Here is an 18,165-nt window from a genome sequence, read left to right on the forward strand (position 1 = left end):
TCTATCATTGAACATTTAGGTTTTCTCCGAGTAGTCTTTGCCTTCATTGAGTCTCCAAAGGCTTGTTATCTTGTATTAAGTATTGTGTACTTGTTTCCACTTTAAGCCAGGGAGCCAGTGTTCGGAGTATTGTCAGTTTATGTTAAATCAACATGGTGTCATGATAAAATATGCTTATCTTTTGGTGACTATCAACAATAAAACTCCTGTGAAAGGCATTCTTCCCAGTTGAGAGGGTTCGTTCTTAATAGACTAGCCTTCTCCCTCCCTTTCCTCTCCTAAATGTTTACCATAGCAACTGGGCTCCTGGTGGCCTTGGCTCCTTTTCACCTTAAAGCTCTTCATCTGGTTTCCTGTTAGGGCTGTGAAACCCAAATCCTTCACGAGGTCAGGGTTAATCTGTGATCCAGCCTTATCTGTCACTCTCCAAACTTATTCCAAGCCAACCTGCTCCACTAACTTACTGTGTCCTGAATCTCTTTGGTACCAGCTAATTCTTCCTTGCTGGTACCAAAGGGACCTAGGGGCTTTGTATATAATTTTCCCTTGCCCTCCTCAATCTCTTTTGTTGCTTCTTAATCTAATTAACTTTACTCAGCTTTTAAATTTTAGTATGTTTTAAGATTTTAGCAAGTGTAAGTTACCTCTTCATAGAGGCTTTCCCCAATCACCCTTTTTTTTTTTTTTTTTAAAGATTTTTATTCATTCGAGACACAGAGATATAGAGAGAGCACGAGCAGGAGGGAGAGGCAGAGGGAGAAGCAGGCTCCCTGCAGAGCCAGGAGCCCGATGTGGGGATCACGACCCAAACCAAAGGCAGACGCTTAACCATCTGAGCCACCCAGGCGCCCCCCAATCACCCTTTCTAAAACAGGTCTCCCCTTTATTCCCTGTTAGGATCCTGCACGTTTCCTCCATAGTAATTATTTGTATTACTTCGATGTTTCTCTGCCTCACTCCATCCCTGACCCTCCAGTTTAAGCCCCAGAAGAGAGGAGATCATGACATTTCAGAAATCATTGTATGCAAATAGCTATATATTTTCTACTTTAGAACTATTTATTAGGTTAATATATGGGAAATGAATTTTATAATTGGAAATAAGACTTAACTTCAGACATTGTCTTAAATTCATGGTGACCTTCCCTTCCTATTAACCAGTTAATATTTAATCTTTGATGATAACTCATTATTATATCTGCAGAATAGTGATAAAATGTGTAGGACTTCAGTGTAGCTAAAGCATATCTGAATGATAAACTTCTAAAAACATTTTGTGAGTAAAATTTACATACTGTAAAATACACAGGTCTCAAGTGTACACTTCAGTGACTTTTGATAATGTATGTACCTGTATAACCATTATCCCAATTAAGATATAGAACATTTCCGTCACTGCCTCCCCCAAAAGTTCCCTTGTAGTCAGTCCTTACCCCCTGTAGGCAAGCACTGTTCTGATTTCTGAGACTGCTGACTAATTTTACTTCTTAAGCTGCATTTAAATGGAATTATACAGCATACACTCTTTTTTTTTTAAGATTTTATTTATTTATTTTTGACAGGGAGAGTGACACACACACACACGCACGCACACAGGGGGAGTGGGAGAGGGAGAAGCAGGCTTCCGCTGAGCAGGGAGCCCCATACGGGGCTTGATCCCAGGATCCCGGGATCATGACCTGAGCTGAAGGCAGATGCTTAACTGAGCACCCAGGTGCCCCCAGCATGTACTCTTTTGTGTCCGCCTTCTTTCACTTAAATCATGTCTTTGAGGGCTTACTTTTTTTTTTCTGTGTGGTTGTATATATCAGTTGATCCTTTTTTCTTGCGGAACAGTATTCCATTGTATGAATCAATCATAACTTGTTTTTTGTTTTTAAAGATTTTATTTATTTGAGAGAGAGCATAAGCAGGGGTGGGGGTGGAGCAGAGGGAGAGGGAGAAGCAGGCGTCCCGCTGAGTAGGGAGCCCGATGCAGGGCTTGATTCCAGGATCCCGGGATCATGACCTGAGCTGAAGGCAGATGCTTAACCAACTGAGCCACCCAGGCACCCCTCGATCATAACTTGTTTATCCATCCATCTGTTGATGAGCATTTAGATTGCTTCAGTTTGGGGCTATTATGAATAAAAGTGCTAAAAACTTTCTTCTCTAAGTCATTTTTGTGCGTGGATATGTGTTTTTACTTCCCTTGGCAAATACCTAGGAATAGAATTGCTGGGTTATAGGGAGGTTTATTTTTAACTTTATAAGAAACTGCCACCAGAAATATATGAGATTTCCACTTGTTCTACAACCTCACCCACATTTAGAGTTGTCAATCTTTTAAATTTTAGCTGTTCTAGTGGATGTGAGATGTTATATTTCATTAATTTGCACTTCCCTGATGCCTGACAATGTTGAATACCTTTTTATGTGCTTCTTGTCATTGTCTTTTTAAGTCTTTTGCCTATTTCAAGTTTGCTCAAGTCTTCTGTACTTTTTTTTATAAGATTTTATTTATTTATTTGACAGAAAGAGAGAGCGAGCTCACAGCAGGGGGAGTGGCAGGCAGAGGCAGAGGGAGAAGCAGGCTCCCCGCAGAGCAAGGGGAGCCCGATGAGGAACTCGATCCCAGGACCCCGGGATCGTGACCTGAGCTGAAGGCAGTCGCTTAACCAACTGAGCCACCCAGGCGCCCAAGTCTTACGTACTTTTTATTGCCTATATTTTATCTTGTTATTACTAATGTTTAGTTCTTTCTATATTATAGATCCAAATCCTTTGTCAGATATTTGTTTTGCAAATATCGTCTCCAGCCTATGTTTCCAGTGTTTGGACCTTCTATAATATATTGTATTTATAATAAATTATAATGTATAATTTATTGTAATAAATTGTATTTATTTTTCAGAGTAATTGGACACATTAAATTTAGAGGTATTTCACCTGAATCCATATTTAAGCATATTATTTGAAGATATAACATACTGTTTAGAAATAAGTTCATCTTTGTGGACATGCTATACAGTTCTAATTTTTGCTTTACATAGTTACCTCTTAAGTAAAAGAAGAAAAGATTGTCTGTTTACCCACATATTGATCATTTCTGGTTTTCTGCATTTCTCCCTGCAGATCTGAGATTCGTCTGGTGTCATTTCCCTTCAGCCTGAAGAATTTCCTTTAGCATTATTTTTAGTGCAGATCTAGTGATGAATTATCTCAGTTTTGTTTACCTGAAAATATTTTTATTTTATCCTCATTTTTATAAAAAAACTTTATTGAGATGTACATATGATAACATTCACCTATGTTAAGTGTACAATTCAATGTTTTCTTAGTATATTTAGGGTTGTGCAATCATCACCACAATCTTATTTTCTTTTTTTAAGTTTTTATTTATATTCTTTCTTTAACATACAGTGTACTATTAGTTTCAGGTGTACAATTTAGTGATTCAACACTTCCATACAACATCCAGTGCTCTTCAAGACAAGTGCCCTCTGTAATCCCCATCACTTATTTCACCTTTCCCCCCACCCAGCTCTCCTCTGGTGACCATCAGTTTGTTCTCTGTGGTTAAGAGTCTATTTCTTGGTCTCTCTCTCTCTTCCCTTCCCCTGTGATGGTCTGACCACAGTCTAATTTTAAAACCTTGTACCCATTAGCAGTGACTCCCTATTCCACTCTCCCCCACTGTCACTGGGCAACCACACATTCATTTTCTGTCTATAGATTTGCCTCATCTGCACATTTCACATAAATGGAATCATACAAGATGTGGTCTCATGTCTTTCACTTAGCATAATGTGTCTGAGGTTCCTCTCTGTTGTGGCATGTGTCAGTACTTCATTCCCTTTTATCACTGAGTCTGTATTCCATTGTATGATATGCCACATTTTATGTATCCGCTCATCAGTTGATACATGTTGGATTGCTATACTTCTTGGCTAGTGTGACTAATGCTGTTGTCAACATCTGTGTTCAAGTTTTTGTGTACGTGTGTCTTTTTATTTCTCTTGGGTAGATAGGTAGTAGAATGACTGTCATGCTCCCTTTTAAAAAATATTTATTTTGAGAGAGAAAGAGAGAGTGCACTAGCTGCAGGGGGGGGGGCGGAGCAGAGGGAGAGAATCTTAAGCAGGCTCCATGCTCAGCTCAGGGGCCTGATCTCGCGACTCTGAGATCATGACCTGAGTTGAAATCAAGAGCTGGATGCTTAACTGACTGAGCCACCCGGGCGCCCCTATCATGCTCTCTTCCGAAGAATATTTTCACTGGATACTGGGATTGATTACTTAAAAAAAAAAGGGCACTTAAAGAAATTCTTCTCACTATCCTGGCCTCTGTTGAGAAGTCAGTCATTATGATAAGTTGATTTTTTCCCCCTAAAACTATGTCAAGTGTTTCTTTTATTTCTCATTTTCAGCAATTTGATTATGATGTTTTCTCTGTTTAACCTCTTTGGAGTTTGCTGAGCTTCCTGGATTTGTAAATTAATATTTATCACCAAACTTGGGAAATTATTGGCCCTTATTTCTTCAAATACTTTTTTTCCCTCATTCTGTCTTTTTCTGGGACCCAGTTAAACATATATTGGATCAGTTACTAGTGATCCTTAGTTCACCAAGGCTCTGTTCATTTTTATTCCTCAGAAAAAAATATCCCTTAAAAAAAAAAAAAAACCTGTTCTTTAGACTGGATAATTTCCTTTGATCTTTCTTCAAGTTTACTACCCTTTTCTACTCCTTTCTAATCTCCTATTAAACCCATTTAATTAATTTAAAATTTCAAAGATTATAATTTTCAGTTTTAAAATTTACATTAAAAATTATCTGTCCACTGAGATCCTCCATCAGTTTAGTTATTTGGACCATGTTCCTTTAAGTCTTTGAATGGTTTATATTGGTAGCTTTAAAGTCCTTGTCTGCTAATTTCAATATCTGAGTCATTTTGGGGTCTATTTCTACTGACTTCTTTTTCTTTATTCCTTGAAAATAGATCACATTGTTCCTGCTTCTGTGAATGCCTAATAATTTTTTACTACATATTAGACATTGTGGATGATACGTTATAGACACTCTCAATTCAGTTATCTTCATCTGAAGGGTGTCAGTTTTTGTTCTAACAGGTGGATGAAATGCTGGCTGATCATCTTGAAATTATAGACACTTGGTTTTACACCTTATTAGGATAATGCCAAGGTGTTTACTGATCTCTGACTTGGTGGAACTCAAGCTCTTAAAATATCTTGCGGTGGGCACAGGGGAGCTCTTAGTTCTTTTAGCCTTCCAGCTGTCTTTTTTTTTCCCTGCTGAGTTTCTTGGAGTTTCCTCCATGGGTGTTCTGTTTGGGGGGTTAGTCAGATATTTAAAGAGAGTTTATATTGAAGTGTTTGGGGCTCCTTCCTGTAACTCACCCCTTTCCAAGATTTCCTCTCTCAGTTCCCGGCTGCTCTAATAATCCTGAACTCCATCCTCTTATACCTCAAACCAAAAAGACTATGGTATTTTTGCTCAAGTTTTAGCCACGATGCACCACAGAGACTCAACTGGGCTGGGAGTGGGAGGCTAGGGGGTTCTTCAGTGGAAAAAGCTGTATAAAAGTGGGTCTTACTCATTTGTGTTTTCTTTCAAGGGTAAATTCCCTCCAGTTTCTGCCTGCTTTTCAGCACTCTTCAGTGCTTTCAAATAGTTTTTTTGGAATTTAAGGTGTTCCTGGATCACCTCATCTGAATGTACTTTTTTTGAAAATTCTCACATGTTGTACCCTTACAGTTCTTTATGCACATGATTTTTCTCCTTCTGGTTACCGATTGGTGCATTCCTGATAACTCCAAAACTTAGTAGTTAAAACAGCCAGTTTATTATGCCTATGGTTTACTGTGGGTCAGGAATTGGTAAAGGGCATAGACAGCTGGGATGGTGTCTCTGCTCCATATATCCGGGGCTTCGTTGGGTAAAGCCGGAAGTCTGGGTACCAGACAGGGTGCGGTAGCTGGCACGCCAGTCACCTAGAAATGGCTACTCACACCTCTGGCACGGGAGGCTAGCTGTTGGCTGGGAACTGTGGGCCAGAACACTTACACATGGTCTCCTCACAGCATTGTGACCTTGGATTTCTTACATGGCAACTCAGAACTCTGGTACCAGTGTTCCAGAGAACCAGCTACAAGCTGCATTGCCTTTTACTATCTAGTCCTAGAAGTTGTATGGCCGAAGTTACATAGCATCCCTTCCTCTACTATTGCTCAGCCAGTTTTTATTGTTGGCCTAAATTCAAGGGGAGGGATATAGATTGATTTCTCAGTGAAGTGGAAGTGTCAAGGAATTTGCAGACATGTTTTAAAAGCAGCAGGCTCATTTGGTAAATGAGCTCCCCCTTGTGTCCCAACACAGTCCTACGTACCTGTCAATAGGTATTCATCCAAGTATTTAATTTTTCTCCTTAACTCTAGGTTTGGACCCAAAGCAAATTTCTGTTTAAGACCTTAAGAAAGGAAGAGATATTTCACTTCTTAAAAACATTTCCTCAGAGTGATTATTTTTTGTCTTTTTATTTGTAGAATACAGAGTTTAATGAAAAACCCATGCTTACAGGGTGAAAATGGCAGGCTTCCTCGATAATTTCCGTTGGCCAGAATGCGAATGTATTGACTGGAGTGAGAGAAGAAATGCCGTGGCTTCTGTGGTGGCAGGCATATTGGTAAGGGAAAAAGCCTGGTCAGTGACCTTGCTGCCTCATGCTTTGCCCTGAAAATTAATGTCGATTCCTTTGGACCATGAATACCCTTTCAGAACTGTTTATTTCAACGTTACCTTGTATGAACAATTAGAATTCTACATATGACTGAACAAAACATGGTAGGCCCTGGGTTCGTTTGACTTTGTAAATTTGTTGAGCTTAATATCTTTTCTTCAGTTCAAGTGATAATACAATTATCATAAGCAGTAGCATTTTTAAGCTAATGATACAATATGTCTAAGTCCCGTAAGCTCATCAGGGGCTCAGAACTTGAAAACCAATAGTGTTGTGACTCAGCGAGATTCAGGATGTGTAGACAGCAGTAGGGACCCAAGGCTGAATTGGAACTGAAACCCTGCAGTGCTCCAGGGAAGGGATGCCAGCCCCCTATCCCCAGAGGCAGCTCTGAGGGGGAGTGAGACCAAGAACTCTGTGGAGGAAACTCTTGCTTCATCTTCTTCTGGACATTTTTTTCTTTTTCAACTTTTTATTATAAAACATGTGGAGCATATGCAGTCAACAAAAATAGAATAGTGTAAGGAGCCCTGCTCATCCCATGTTCGTATAACCCAGCTTCAAAACAAATCACGACCAGTCTTGCGTTAGCGGTCCATCATCCTGTTTCTGAAGCAAATTTCAGTATCGATTACATTTAAAAAATGTATCTCTTTCAGTATACAGTTCTGTACTTGAAGTCCAGTAGGAAAAAAAAAAAATAACCCAGAGCAGGAATTAAAGATAATTGTGAAGCTTCTACTTTTTTTTTTTTTTACTCTTTGTGGTCATTTCACCTGCACTTAATTTGTCCTTGAAATTCTTTAGCAGCTTCTCAAAGTCTTTTCAGTTTAGTTTATAGAGAAACATGACATTTTACAAACTCATGTTCAGTCAGTTACACATTATTTAATCAAACTACATAATCGGGGCACCTGGGTGGCTCAGATGGTTAAGCGTCTGCCTTCGGCTCGGGTCATGATCCCAGGGTCCTGGGATCGAGTCCCGCATCGGGCTCTCTGCTCCTTGGGAGCCTGCTTCTCCCTCTGCCTCTCTCTCTCTGACTCTCATGAATAAATAAATAAAAATCTTTAAAAAAAAAAAAAAACTATCTTAAAACAAAACAAAACAAAACAAAAAAAAACTACATAATCGATTAAAACTATGGCAGGCTTAAATAGTTTTGGAGACATGACAGCTGACCCTTGGTAAGCATACAACTCATTTGTGGATGCAGAAGAGCTTGGGTGTATTAAGAAGGAATGTTCTCTGGAGAGAATGAAACACATCAGGTAATCAGGAGCTGGTTAGCTGGAGGTTAGTTAAGAGAGCTTCAGGGGCGCCTGACTGGCTCAGTCGGTTAAGCATCCAACTCTTGATTTCGGCTCAGGTCATGATCTCAGGGTCATGAGATCAGGCCCTGTGTTGGGCTCTGTGCTCAGCCAGGAGTCGGCTTGAGATTCTCTCTCTCCCTCTGCCCCTCCCCCTGCTCTTGGGCACGTGCCCTCTCTCTCTCTCAAATAAATAAAATCTTTTAAAAAAGAGAGAGCTTCAGTGCATGAAATTATGGTGGGCAAAAGAAGCAGATAATTTGTTCTAGATAACAAATTTTTTATCTTGCATTGAGAGCAGAACTTCAGAATGTTACACAGATTTGATTAGGTAAGTTCACCTCAAATGCTATCAAGAGTAAGTAAACAAGGGATTCTTATTTTTTTTTTATATTTCCACATCCAGAACTCAAACTAGAAATATGTTTCATTTATATGGTCTGTAGAAATATAGGAATATTACAGAGCAAGTAACTTCATGCTGAGCCCATTGTTAGTGTTATTTTAATGACTTGGGCTCTTGTGCCAGTTTTTTACAGGTTGGTGGATAATGATTGACGCCGCCGTGGTGTACCCTAAGCCAGAGCAGTTGAACCATGCTTTTCACACGTGTGGCGTGTTCTCCACATTGGCTTTCTTCATGTAAGTATGAAGGTGATTCTTAATTCAAGATCGTTTTCCGACAAACATGTTTTCCTTATAGTTTAATGCTATTTCAAGTAACTTTTAATTTAATTGATGGGTTCTTCTTTAACATGATAAATATATATATATTTTTTCCCCATTATATTAAGTTTTTGTTTTTTTTTTTAAGATTTTATTTATTTGACAGAGAGAGACATAGCGAGAGAGGGAACATAAGCAGGGGGAGGGGGAGAGGGAGAAGCAGACTCCCTGCCGAGCAGGGAGCCTGATGTGGGACTCGATCCCGGGACTCCAGGATCATGACCTGAGCCGAAGGCAGTCGCTTAACCGACTGAGCCACCCAGGCGCCCGATATATTAAGTTTTTTTAATCAAGAATGAGTGTTGGGCGCCTGGGTGGCTCAGATGGTTAAGCGTCTGCCTTTGGCTCAGGTCATGATCCCAGGGTCCTGGGATCGAGTCCTGCATTGGGCTTCCCGCTCCTTGGGAGCCTGCGTCTCCCTCTGTTTCTCTCTGTCTCTCACGAATAAATAAATAAAATCTTAAAAAAAAAAAAAAAGAATGAGTGTTGAATTTAGTCACATATCTTTTTAGCATCTGTAAAGATTATCACATGATTTTTCTTCTTAAACTGTTGTTAAGCTGGTCAGTTACTGTATTTTATCAGTCCTGACATTATTTTTTGTATTTGAATATCTCTGAATATGAGGGTGCTTCTTTTTTTTTTTTAAGATTTTATTTATTTGACAGAGAGAGAGAGAGCACAAGCAGGGGGAGCAACAGAGGGAGAGGGAAAGGGAGAAGCAGGCTCCCCACTGAGCAGGGAGCCTGATGTGGGGCTCGATCCCAGGACCCTGGGATCATGACCTGAGCTGAAGGCAGATGCTCAACCAACTGAGCCACCCAGGAGCCCCAATGTGGGTGCTTCTTATAGCCAGTATTACCTTATAATTACAATTGATTTTATATATATATGTAATTTTTTTTTTTTGAGGAGGGAGAGGGAGAGAACTTTTTTTTTTTTTTTTAAAGATTTATTTGAGAGAGGGACGCCTGGGTGGCTCAGTCAGTTAAGCATCCAGCTCTTGATTTCGGCTCAGGTCATGATCTCAGAGTCGTGAGATCAGGCCCTGTGTTGGGCTCTGTGCTCAGCCGGGAGTCTGCTTGAGACAGAGTTGATGCTCAACCGACTGAACCACCCAGGTGCCCCCCAATTGATATTTTTTTCTTTCTTGGTAAAAAAATATTCATGCATCTTAAAAAATCAGTGGTATCTTAGATTTAACGAAATATGTTACATTTCTAGATTCCTTTTTAGTAGTGAATCATTCCCTGAGTATTGTAACACATAGAACTTTTAGCATGGAGTATAATTTTTTTTTTTAATGTGTTGTTTGAATGTGTTTGCTAGTAGCTGGGGGGAGGGCAGGATTGGCCTCTAATGAGATTGGTCTATGACTCTTCTTTTTTATTAAATCATTTTTGGGTTTATCTGTTAAATTTCATTTCATAAAAGAGTTTGGAAACTTTCTATGGATATCTTTTATTAATTTTAAGGACTATGTTAAAATATTAAGATTATGTAATCTCCTTATACTGTTAAGAGTTATAAAAGTTAAATTGTGCAGGTGCCTGGGTGGTTTAGTCTGTTAAGTGTCTGACTCTTGATTTTGGCTCGGGTCATGATCTCAGGGTCATGAAATTGAGCCCCCGTTGGGCTCCACGGTGAATGCGGAGCCTGCTTAAGGTTCTCTCTCCTTCCCCCCGTCCCTCCCCACACTGCTCGTGCATTCTCTCTCTCTCTCTCTAAAAACAAATAAGATATTTCAAAAAAAGTTAAATTGTAGAAGATGGAACTACTTACATCCATTAAGGATGCTGAGAAGAGGCTACATTTCTACTGTAAACGCATCTTGCTCTAACAAAAATGGCAAGAGAGGCTGAGTAAAGTGAGCATGTTTATTATATAGAGATCAAATGTGTGACTTTGAGAAATGGATCAGAGAAAATCACTTGACTTTTAACACAGAGAGGAACTTAACTCTTGATTATAATGAGAACCTTAAAATATGACGCACCCTGAGTCATTTGTGTATAAATGTAAAATAGGCAAAGAAATCAGAAAATTGGCCCCTCTTCCATAATCTCTGGAGACAAGTGATAGTAATTTCTTAAAATTAACTATGTTTTCTGGGTGTAGTTTAGGTAGAGAGTAACATTTCTATCCACTAGGATATCTGTTAAGTTAAAAGATATGTTCAGTTATTCAGACTGACTTTTTTTTTAATCTTTTTTTTATTGTGTTATGTTAATCACCATACATTACATCATTAGTTTTTGATGTAGCGTTCCATGATTCATTATTTGCATGTAACACCCAGTGCTCCATGCAGAACGTGCCCTCTTTAATACCCATCACCAGGCTAACCCATCCCCCCACCCCCCTCCCCTCTAGAACCCTCAGTTTGTTTTTCAGACTGACTTTAATTCGGAAATGTTTCTCTTTAAATGTTATGTAAATATCTGCGACTGGTTTAGCAGCATGCGAGCTTATGAGATGATCTTGTGTTGTTCCAGGATAAATGCTGTGTCCAACGCTCAAGTGAGGGGGGACAGCTATGAAAGCGGCTGTTTGGGAAGAACAGGTAAAGGCACTTTTGAGTTTTAAGTGCACTGGCAGACAGGGATTTGAAGGCAGGAGAAAAAAGTCTCTTTATATAGGACTAGTTAGGATTACATAAAATTTTTTTTATTAACTTTGAAAAAAAGTTTTGGTGTTATTTAAATCCTTAATGAAGTTAAAGTTACCGCCAGAAGTACTACTTTAGTCATGTTTTACTGCTCATAGTCTATAAGTAAAATGTTATTATTTAAAATCAATGGCTCTTGGATTCCAGGTTACTCCTCCTGCAAAGCTAATGATGACTTTAGGATTTAATTAATCAATTACTCAATTTAGTCATGGAATTACTTAGAAGCTCCCCTAGCTTAGTTTGCCAGGGTTTCTCTAGCCCACAGAAAGGTGATTCTCCTTTTTTCTCTTCCCAAGTATGGCTTAACCCCTTTAGTTGTTCATCTTTTAAATCTTCATTCAGTTCATTGTTATAGCAGGTGTATGCAAATATGTGACTGTCTTTGATATGCATATCATGTATTAGGTTAATAGTGTTTCCAGTGTTAATGCATTCTTCAGACAGCTGCAGAAATGAGCAAAATCGTAAAGCCTATTCTTCATGCAGGTGCTCGAGTTTGGCTCTTCATTGGTTTCATGTTGATGTTTGGGTCACTTATTGCTTCCATGTGGATTCTTTTTGGTGCATATGTTACCCAAAGTAAGTATTTATTTCTGTTTTTTTTCATAGAGACTCAGATATGTCTTTTACATTTAGCTTAGTCCGTCAACCCCACCTGGAGTAAAATTTAGTCTAACTATTCACTTAGCTTGAAGATACATAAGTTGTTTAATAAAACTTCTCAGTGGGGTCCTTGATTGCAGTGGGATAGCCTGGTTGTGGAATCTAAGCCACTGACAAGACCAGGTAACTGGCCATCTCTAGAGTGTCTGATTTCCTTCCTTACCCTGGACAGCCAGGCTCTATACCAGAGGTCCGTTTACTGAGGGTTGTAAGTGGTAAAGTGAGAAGCCTGTACAGATCTGCAGTATCTTATATGTAATTCTAAAATCCACAAAGTGCTGAAAGTCAGGTTTTTCATAATCAGCTTGGCAGCAAAACCTGACCTAAGTTGACAGGGGGCTCCTTATGGTCTTTATTCCATTGAATAAGTATTCACGTATTTTCTTGCTGGAATGTGGTTGTATTTGATTGTGGATGCTGGTCCAAACAGAGCTGGGGTGCTCTGTAATATTTATGCCCTGTGTTAACCATTCTTAAATGTGCAAAATTTTGAATTCCAAAACATACCTTGCCTGAAGGATTTCTGCTCATGGGTGTGAACCCCGATATCTTTCCACTGATATCTCCTCTCTCCAACCCAGCCTGGAATTTTTCAGGCATAGGTGCAGGGGAGGTTTTTAGGGGTAAGACTGAATATGTGTGTGTAGCCTTCATACAGAAACTTGATGCTCACTCCACTCAGTGGCATGAGCTCTCAGTGCACCGTTCTGAGCAGCTGCTCCAGGCACCAGAGCTTTCCTCCAGGGTGGGTGGAGAGGCAGGACCCAGTCCCAGAAGAGCCCCTTTCTCTCTCTTCACTCCGAAGGCAGGAGTCTGTTTCAGATAACACGTAACACCGCTTACTCATCTTCTGACCCCTCTACCCCCAGAATCTTTGTCACTCTGCTTAACCGTCACGTCTCCTTGTTCTTAGCCACAGCTGACCTTTTAATACTGTTATAGGACCCCTTCAGTTCCTAGTTCAATCTTTGGAAACTTTGTTTTTCACTTGGCACAAAGTAAGTTAGTACAAGTGGTTGGCTACTGTTTAAATAATACTGCTCATCAAGTGTATCTAAAATGTGTTATTTTAGGGGTGCTTGGCTGGCTCAGTCGGGAGGGTGTGCAACTGTTGACCTCAGGGTTGTGAGTTTGAGACCCCAATTGGGTGTAAAGATTACTTAAAAATAAAGTGTTATTTTAGTTATTAAAAATACTAACGGAGTACACAGTTCTAGTATGAAGCTCATGTGAAGGAAAGTGCTTTTTTTTTTTTAAAGATTTTATTTATTTATTTGACAGAGAGAGCACAAGCAGGGGGAGGGGCAGGCAGAGGGAGAGGGAGAAGCAAGCTCCCCGCTGAGCAGGGAACCCAATGCGGGACTCGATCCCGGGACTCCAGGATCATAACCTGAGCCGAAGGCAGACGCTTAACTGACTGAGCCACCCAGGTGTCCCTGAAAGTGCTTTTTAATTTTTATTTTATTTTTTATTTTTTTTTAAAGATTTTATTTATTTATTTGACAGAGAGATAGCGAGAGCAGGAACACAAGCAGGGGCAGTGGGAGAGGGAGAAGCAGGCTTCCCACGGAGAAGGGAGCCCGATGCGGGGCTCGATCCCAGGACCCTGGGATCATGACCTGAGCCGAAGGCAGACGCTTAACGACTGAGCCACCCAGGCGCCCGAAAGTGCTTTTTTAAAAACAGCTTTACTGAGATGTAATTTCCATTTAAAGTGTATATTTCAGTGCTTTTAGTATATTTAGAGTTATGCTACCATCACACAATCCAATTTTATTTTTTTAAAGATTTTATTTAAGAGAGAGTAAGAGTGGGGGGAGGGGCAGAGGGACAAGCAGGCTCCCCGCTGAGCATGGAGCCCTATATGGGGCTTGATCCCAGGACCTTGAGATCATGATCTGAGCCAAAGTCAGACGCTTCACCAACTGAGCCACTGAGGCGCCTCACACAATCTACTTTTAGAACATTTTATCACCCCAAAAAGAAACCCCTTACCCATTAGCAGTCACTTCCCATTACCTTTCTCCATCAGGCCTAGGCAACCACTAAGCTGCTTTCTGTCTTTGCAGATTTGCCTATTTCATATAAATGGAATCATATAGGGAAGTGTGTCTTAATCTCACTCTATCCCTGACTCTTAAGTGCTATTACTGATTTCCTTGGAAAGTCTGCTTAGTTACTTCAAGCAACAGGTGAAACTTTCTGGTTTCTATTATGAAAATGGGTATAAATTATCATTTCTGGAAGGTGCGTAGGGAAGTATTAACGTTTGTAAATGTTGTGCACTCACTGGTTGTATTTTAATTTTTAAAGAACTAGTACACATTGAGAAATTTCTCAATTATGGATTTCATCTTTGTATTCCTACAGCAATACTCATTATATATACTTTTCTGTTTATAAACTGAATATGCTTTTACTTCAGAGAGCATTTCTAACACATATTTCAGATCTTTTGCTGTACAGATTTTCTTGACCTATTACTAATCATAATAGCAGCTAACATTTATACAGCACTTTATGGGCCAAGTACTGTTCTAAGCACTATATGTGGTCATACATTCCTCACTCTCTGTCTGTGGGGTAGGTGCTGTTATAGTGCCCATTTTACAGGTGAGGAAACTTAAGGGCATAATAAGGTTAAATAATTTGCCCATGGTCATACATTTAGTCACTTGGTAGAGTTAGGATTCACATCCGGGGATCTGTCTCAGACTTGGAGCTCTTGACCATGCTGTTGTATTGTTCGCTATGGTATCGAAAGCTAAAAATTGAAGGTTTTTTTCATCAGGTCTAGTATTTTTAATTGACAGTTCATAGTTTTATAAAAGTTAAAAATCCACAAAAATTTAAATAGTTTCCAGTTTTTTTTTCTCTTCCTTTGAAGATAGTAACTTTCTTTCAGGGGAGATTCAGTGAAAGAATGTGATGAAGAATTAAAATGATCCTTTCTGTATCTGTAAGATTTGCACAATAAAACTCCTGAATTCATGAAAGAAAATAAGTGTACAGACTATTAAATCATCAAGAATTTAATGTGTACCTTTCTAACATTTCATATTTCTCTATAGTAGTTTCCCCCCCATCTTATCCGCGACTGTTAGGTACCAAGACCCCCATGGACGTCTGAAACCGTGGATGGTACTGATTCCTAACTATACTATGATTTCCCCATACATAAGGACCCATGATAAAGTTTAAGTTGTAAATTAGGCACAAGAAGAGATTAACCACATGACTAATAATAAAATGGAACAATTATAATAGTATACTATAATAAGTTCAAAATATCTTGTACTGTACTCACCCTTCTTGTTCCGGTGATGATGTGAGATGGTAACACGTCTGGGTGATGAGATGGAGGGAGGTGAGTGACGTAGGCATGTGACGTAGCCTTAGGTTACTGTTGACCTGATGATGATGAGAAATCAGAAGGACGATCGTCTGCTTCTGCATGGTGGTTGACCATGCATAAGTGAAACCTCGGGAGGCGAAACCGCAGATAAAGGGGAGAGCGCTGTATTGACCATGGAAAGTAAAGGGAGGAGCTGCTGCTTCCTCAGCAGTTCTGGCTCAGCTACAAGCATAGCGATTGCTGTAGACAAAAAAAACCTATGAAGTTCACCGTCTTTTATCCAGAGTGAGAACAGTCCTTTGTTTTGGGAGAACGAGATTGACATTTTCTTCCTTCAATTTCATTATAGATTTCTTAGCGTTAATGAATAATAGCCGTATTTTATAACATCTAGAGCATGTCATTATGAGTGGCACAAATACTTTGTCACTGCCATTTGCCTTGTGTAATCTTCTGATCCATTTCACTTTGTGCAGATACCGATGTTTATCCAGGACTGGCTGTGTTTTTTCAAAATGCACTTATATTTTTTAGGTAAGTTGCCTAATTTTTTTTTTTTTTTTTTGGTGCAAAATGGTGGTTTTATTAAAGCACGGGGACAGGACCCGTGGGCAGAAAGAGCTGCTGCCAGTTGCCTAATTTCTTAACCACACCTGAAACATTTACAGAAATGTCACTTCATCATAAGAGCAGCATACAGAATGTATAAATCCCTTGAATTAGTTACAGTGTATAGAACTTCTTTGAAAAGGTGAAAATTCCACTATTGTATAAGGGCATACATAAACTATTTAACTGGGGTCCTGCTATGAGCTGAGAGCTCAGCTGGATGATTTATATGTCACCTTTTCAATTCCCATGTAATTGTCTTAAATACTTACTACTTACCAACCAGGTGGTGTTCCCGTTTTATAGATGAGGAAATAAGGCTCAGAGCCTACTTAATGACAAGTAATTGCAGAGTTGGGACTTGAACTCAGACTACTTCCATAGCCTGTTAAAAAACCGTATCAGGGGGCGCCTGGGTGGCTCAGTTGGTTAAGCGACTGCCTTCGGCTCAGTTCATGATCCTGGAGTGCCAGGATCAAGTCCCCGCATCGGGCTCCCTGCTTGGCAGGGAGTCTGCTTCTCCCTCTGACGCTCCCTCCTCTCATGCTCTCTCTATCTCATTCTCTCTCAAATGAATAAATAAAATCTTTAAAAAAAAACAAAACAAAACCGTATCAGGTACCTTTATTAAAAAAAGAAAAACAGAAAGAAATCAGAATTAATACATATTATGCATGCCGTATACAAAACCTGGTTAGGAAATTGGATTTTTTTGTTAAGTTTTTGAGAAAACTAAAAGTAAAAATAAAAATAAAACAATATTAGAAGTATTTTATAGGAGTAGTCTTCTGAAAAAAACCCCAAAAAACCCTAAAATGAAGCTCGTGGGGTGCCTGCATGGGTTAGTCAGTTAAGCATTTGGCTCTTGATCTCAGCTCCAGTCTTGATCTCAGGGTCATGAGGTTGAGCCCTACATTGGAGCCTACTAATAAAAAAATTTTGAGCTCATATCCTATGCTTTTCAGAATGAATGTCTTTTAATGTAAAGATAAGTATTTTAGGCATCCATTTATAAATTTATACCCCCCAACCTCACAAAATCATTAGAATATAAGCCTTGAAGAACTTTGTTTTCGTCACTGTTTTTAAGCAATCTGATTACGGTGTTCCCTTTGGCAGCACATATATTGATCAATCTGATTATGATGTGCTGTGATGTAATTTTCTGCATATTTATTCTTTTGGGGGTTCATTGAGTTTCTTGGATCTGTATGTTTAGTTTTCATCAGATTTGGAATCTTTTTGCCATTACTTCTTCAAAGATTTTTTTTCTGTCCATCCCACTGTCCTCGGAGTCCAGTTACATGTATACCGGGCTGCTTGAGTCATCCCACACCCACGAGTGCTTTGTTCTGTTTTTGTTTTTGTTTTCTGTCTGTGTTTCATTTGGGATACTTGCTACTGTTATATCTTTAAGGTCACTAGTCTCTTCTGCGGTGTCCACAGTCATTCCCATCCAGTGTACCTGTCAGTTCAGACATGTGCATTTCATCTCTGTTTGCTTGATTTTCCATATTTCTTAGCATGCTCACGCTCTCCTCCACCTTCTTGAACATATGATGTATGTTTATAACCATTTCAGGGACCCTTGAATTGTGTCAGTTCTGAGTCTGTTCCTGTTACTGCTACTTTGTCTTCATTTTGGGTCTTTTTCCTCCCATTTGCTTCTTTGCATGCAGCTGGTGGGGGGCTGGATTTTTTGGCATTCCTTTAAACATTTTTGAGCTTTGTTCTGGGTGCACTTGGGTGGCTTGGAAACAGTTCGATCCTTTTGAGTCTTGCTTGTAAGCTTTGGAGGGCAGGGCTAGAGCAGCTCGAGGCTAGGACTGATGCGCCCCCTTACCAAGGCGGTGCCCTTCATGTGCCGTGTATTCTGAGGCGTCCCACTCCGCTTAGGAGACTGTGAAGTCTTCCCGGCCCTGTGACAGCTCTGGGAGTGGCTCCTTCCCTTTCCTTGGGTAGTTCCTTCGCATTCATCTGCTGATCAGTACTCGGCAGAAGACTCAAGGGGAGCCTCCTGCGTATCTCCTGTGCCCCCTCTCTAGCTGTCTGTACTCTCCCTCCCAAATTCCAGCCCCTTTGGCCTCTCTGAA

At 39.8% G+C, this 18,165-nt stretch overlaps 1 protein-coding gene across 2 annotated transcripts in view; it reads left to right on the top strand.

Moving 5' to 3' along the window:
• TMEM50B (transmembrane protein 50B) overlaps window positions 1-18,165 on the top strand; it is a 34,237-nt gene that overhangs the window by 12,925 nt on the left and 3,147 nt on the right. The window contains exons 2-6 of one of the 2 annotated variants that reach the window (XM_021677988.2): window positions 6,545-6,684; window positions 8,578-8,690; window positions 11,270-11,337; window positions 11,932-12,024; window positions 15,940-15,997. In XM_021677988.2, coding sequence (XP_021533663.1) covers window positions 6,586-6,684; window positions 8,578-8,690; window positions 11,270-11,337; window positions 11,932-12,024; window positions 15,940-15,997 — 431 coding nt within the window. In that variant the 5' untranslated portion in view covers window positions 6,545-6,585. The remainder of the gene's footprint in view (window positions 1-6,544; window positions 6,685-8,577; window positions 8,691-11,269; window positions 11,338-11,931; window positions 12,025-15,939; window positions 15,998-18,165) is intronic. The other variant, XM_021677989.2, reaches the window with a different exon arrangement.

This window comes from Neomonachus schauinslandi, chromosome 1, assembly GCF_002201575.2.
Source record: "Neomonachus schauinslandi chromosome 1, ASM220157v2, whole genome shotgun sequence".
NCBI classification, from domain to species: domain Eukaryota; kingdom Metazoa; phylum Chordata; class Mammalia; order Carnivora; family Phocidae; genus Neomonachus; species Neomonachus schauinslandi.